The sequence below is a fragment of the Cebus imitator genome, unplaced genomic scaffold (assembly GCF_001604975.1).
Source record: "Cebus imitator isolate Cc_AM_T3 unplaced genomic scaffold, Cebus_imitator-1.0 Scaffold87, whole genome shotgun sequence".
NCBI classification, from domain to species: Eukaryota; Metazoa; Chordata; class Mammalia; order Primates; family Cebidae; genus Cebus; species Cebus imitator.
In genome coordinates, this window is record NW_016107402.1 from 1,564,268 (window position 1) to 1,568,856 (window position 4,589).

General features: G+C 44.7%; 1 protein-coding gene across 1 annotated transcript in view; it reads left to right on the forward strand.

The window, feature by feature from the left end:
• Positions 1-2,071, forward strand: part of ELOA (elongin A) — a 21,309-nt gene extending 19,238 nt beyond the window's left edge. Inside the window, exon 11 of the mRNA XM_017534529.2 lies at positions 1,662-2,071. Coding sequence (XP_017390018.1) covers positions 1,662-1,723 — 62 coding nt within the window. The 3' untranslated portion in view covers positions 1,724-2,071. The remainder of the gene's footprint in view (positions 1-1,661) is intronic.
• The last annotated feature ends 2,518 nt before the right edge of the window (positions 2,072-4,589 follow it).

Sequence of the window (4,589 nt, forward strand, 5' to 3'; positions counted from 1 at the left end):
GCCACCATGCCCAGCTAATTTTTTTTTGTAGTTTTAGTAGAGACGGGGTTTCACCATGTTGACCAGGATGGTCTCGATCTCTTGACCTCGTGATCCACCCGCCTCGGCCTCCCAAAGTGCTGGGATTACAGGCTTGAGCCACCGCGCCCGGCCCAGCTAATTTTTTTATATATTTAGTAGAGATGGGGTTTCACTATGTCAGCCAGGCTGGTCTCAAACTCCTGACCTTAGGCGTTTCCCCACCTCAGCCTCCCAAAGTGCTGGGATTATAGGCATGAGCCACCGCACCTGGCTGCCACTCTTCTTTTACACCCAGATGTAAACTTACTTCTCTAGGCAATACCACAGTGTTCATAATTACTAATGTTAACAGCTGAATGATACGTCATCTTACTGAGTTTCTAAAACCTTATAGCTCTAGCTTCCAAATATTTATTTATTGACTTATTTTGAGACAATGTTTCATTCTTTTGTTGCCCAGCCTGCAGTGGAATGGCACAATCTGGGCTCACTGCAACCTCTGCATCCTGGGATCAAGCGATTCTCCTGCTTCAGCCTCCCAAGTAGATGGGATTACGGGCATGTGCCACGACACCTGGCTGATTTTTGTATTTTTAGTAGAGATGGGGTTTCACCATGTTAGTCAGGCTGGTCTTGAACTCCTGACCTCAGGTGATCCACCCACCTTGGCCTCCCAAAGTGCTGGGATTATGGGCATGAGCCACCACGCCCTGCCAAATACTTATTCTTTGTATCTAGTTGGGTCTATTTTGTATTTTGTTAACTTTATTACCATAGACTATCCGCAGTATCCTAAGGGGATGTCCTAATTTAAGGGAAGTCTTATTCTGTATTAATTGCAGGTCCCATGGGAGGGTAGGAGTCCTGGCTCGAGCTGCAGCTTTGCTCAGATTAACCATTCAGAAGGCAGGCTGGCCCTCCTTAGGTAGTACTTGCATAGCCACCTTAGACCTGTTGCTACACTGGACAGATTGGAGTAGACATGCTGTTTACTGCTTTGGCTATTTGTGAGGCAAAGTTATGACTGAGTATGGCCTTTAGAGTCCGGCAAGGGCTGGGGTGCAGTGGCTCACACACACCTGTAATCCCAGCACTTGGGGAGGCTGGGGCAGGAGGATGATTGAGCCAAGGAGATGAAGACCAACCTGGGCAACATAGTGAGACCCTAACTCTACGGAAAATAAAATAAATTAGCCAAGCATGGTGGTACACTCCTGTAGTCCCAGCTACTCTGGAGCCTAGGAGGTAGAGGCTACAGTGTGCTGTGATTGTGCCACTGCACTCTAGCCAGGGTGACACAGGGAGACCTTTTCTTTAAAAAAATTTTTTAAAAACTTCTGACAAGGATTGAATTCGAATTCTGCCCTTTACTATACAACCATGGGCAAGTTGGCCAGGCTTTCTGAGCCTTGGTGTAGATGGTTAGAGAGAGTGGTTGCTATGCCCCTGGCACATCCTCCAAAAGTGTCTGCTCTGTGCTGTTGCTTTTATTACAGTGTGAACAGAGGAGATAGTTACCACTTGTGTCTCTGCCTGGTGTTGCACAGCTAAGAGTAGCAGAGCTGGCTTTAACTGTAAACCACTGGGGATGTGTCTACGCTACCACAGATCAGAGACAGCTGCCTCATTTCTCTTCACAGAAATTGCCCCAATGATGGCCAAGACAATTAAAGCTTTCAAGAACAGATTCTCCCGACGATAAACTGAGGACTTGTCTTGGAAATGGAATCTGGGGGCGGGGGCAGGAAAACAAGGACAGTGGAAGTTTGGGAATGGAATTCTGCAGGAGACTGGAGTCTTGCTTTGTGGATCCCTTTGGTCTCCGAGTCCTGCCGTCTGCAGGTGCTGCCCCTGGGAAGCTGCGTGTCATAGCCCTGCCTCCCTGCCTGGAGCACACTTCAGAATTCTGAAGAAGATGTGAAACCTCTGTCTCACTGAGGATTTTAAAGGTCATTTATACTTTTGTTGTTCATTAGCATCTTTGTAAACTATAAGACATAGTTTTAAAGTTTTAATTAATAAATATTGCCCCCAGATTGTATTTATATTATCCCCCAGGTTTTTTTGTTTTTGTTTTTGTTTTTTTTTTTTTTCGTCCTCTACCACACATTTAGCCTTTTATCTTCCAGGTCCTTTATTAAAGTCAGATGAAAGCCTAGTGAAAGCCATTCTCCTGCCCCAGCTCAGCGCTCCTGAGTGGACTCTGGTCCAGACAGAGGACTGGGCGTCTCCAGAGCCTGCATGGTACTTGCTGCACGTAGGGTGAGGAATGAGCACCAGACTGCCCATCCCCAAGGGAGCCTCAGTGGGGCAAGGGGATGTTCGGTGGACTCCCACCTCAGGCCCTCCCCAGGGTCTCTGCACATTCCTGTGCACACGCATCTCTTTCTTACTCACTAACTGGTATTTATTAAGGGAGGTGCTCTGTAAAGGTCTGGAGCTTTTCCCTCATCCTTTTTGTGAGTCTCCACCTTTTTGTTTTTTTCTTTGAGGCCCACTAGAGGACACAGAACCTTGGGAGACTGATATGCACAGAACTCCCCACCTCCCAGTTTTACAATTTCCAGTTTCTGATTGAAAATTTTAGGGTTTTCCCCACACTCCCCTACCTTTCCTTTTCCTCAACAGCATGGAAGAAAAACACACACATGACAAGGCTTTTTGTAGCCCTGAATACAACTTTAGAGATTTAAAAGACACCATTTTAATCTCTCGTTCTCTGTGAATCACTATGAGAAGTGAATGGTTTTAAAAGTTGTAATGCTATGTTGGAAATTGGTTTGCCTTTTATTTAAAAGATAAGATCATGTGATTGGAAGAACACAACTGTTGACTTGGGAAGAGAACTTGCTGCTGAAGCATTTTTTACCTTGAGTGTTTAAGGCAGGATTTGGAGGGAAAGACAGCTTAGGGAGAGTGTCTGAGCCACAGCATCAGGATGGGGGAAACCGCATGGCATCCATCAAGTTCCAGTTGACACAGGAGCAAGATCAGAACTTAGGAGGGCAGTGTCAGCTCCTTCATTGGCTGTCAAGGAACACCGATCTAGTAGAAACCAGCTTGGTTGTGACCTAGGTGGAGGTAGATGCCATACATTTGACATGTGCTTCCTTTAGGAGCCTGATAGGCAGACTGAGGGGATGGTAAGCGTGACAGCCTGACAAGTTTTCCAAAGCCCAGGATACAGAGCCAGTGTTTTTTGTAACATCTGGAGACCTCAGTTAGGCCAACTTTGAATTCCAGAGCAATGCAGGAAGTCTGTGCAGCAGAAACTCAACATTGTTCAGTGTGTTTTGCTGTGCAGTGTGCTATTGTGACAGGACACAAATGTTGCTGTGTTTTAATTTGCTATTTATTTTTGAATTGGGTAAAGCATTATTTCCCTTGGTCACCTGCACCACCATTCCACCCCTATCCCTAATCTGCCCCCCAAATTAATATTAGGAAGCCTCATACCTGAAACCAAATGAACATTTGGGTCAGGTGCCAGATGTCCGCTGCATAGAATAGCTTTTTCTAGATGTCTACCACCATGAATTTGTCTCTTAACTGGGTGTTCAAGTCTTTGTCATTGAAACCAGTTTTTCATATCTTAGATTCAGTTGTATATGATTTAATTTCCCTTATTAGGAGTCTTTGGGCAGGGAGGAAAGAAAAGACAGATTTGTTCATATCAATGTCAATATCCATTTTGGCACATAAAGATTCTTGATGAACCCTGCTTGCATAGAGCCAGATCTTTTCCCCTCCCCCAAGAGTATCTGCATCAGGGATGTGACTTGGTGTGAAAAGAAAGTGGAAAGAGGAAAATCCCAATTTCTAAATGACCTCCTTGCCCAGCTTACTGAAATGGCTGCAGAGCAGACACAGGATGAATTTGAACCTTGTGGAAAAAGTTGTGCAATTTTTTTTCTGTGCGACACTACATACAAATCACCAAATTACAAATTACCCCTTTGTGATCCTTGGTGTACTGAGCAGTTTCTTTGGGGCTTTTTCTTTCTGGGAAGTGGGAGGGAAAGGAGCAAGGTATCATCCTGCTCTTCATTTGTATTTTGGTCCCAAAATGTAAATACAATTTTCTATGTTACTTTTTTGTGGTAACTACCAAGATGAATATTTTAATTAGATAAGTTATATGAAAATGAAAATTCCAGGTCTAAATAAAAAAGAAAAAAAACTTCATATACTGTATCTTCTTTACTTATAGTGTCAGGGAAAATAAGTTAGAAAATGCCTGATTCTTAGACTGTTAAACAGCATCCTTGGGCTGGGCCTTAAAGAATGTTGAATTTCTGTTGGTAACATAGTAGGACAAGGAGAGGGGAAATTTGGGGGGAAAGAATTCTGTGAGCAGAAGGAGGGAACTCAGCATTTTCAGGGAACCAGGCACTGTCCCTTGGTATACTTGGAACCCTGGTAACTCCATCTTGCAATTAGAAACTGGTTCAAGGCTGGGCGCGGTGGCTCAAGCCTGTAATCCCAGCACTTTGGGAGGCCGAGGCGGGTGGATCACGAGGTCAAGAGATCGAGACCATCCTGGTCAACATGGTGAAACCCCATCTCTA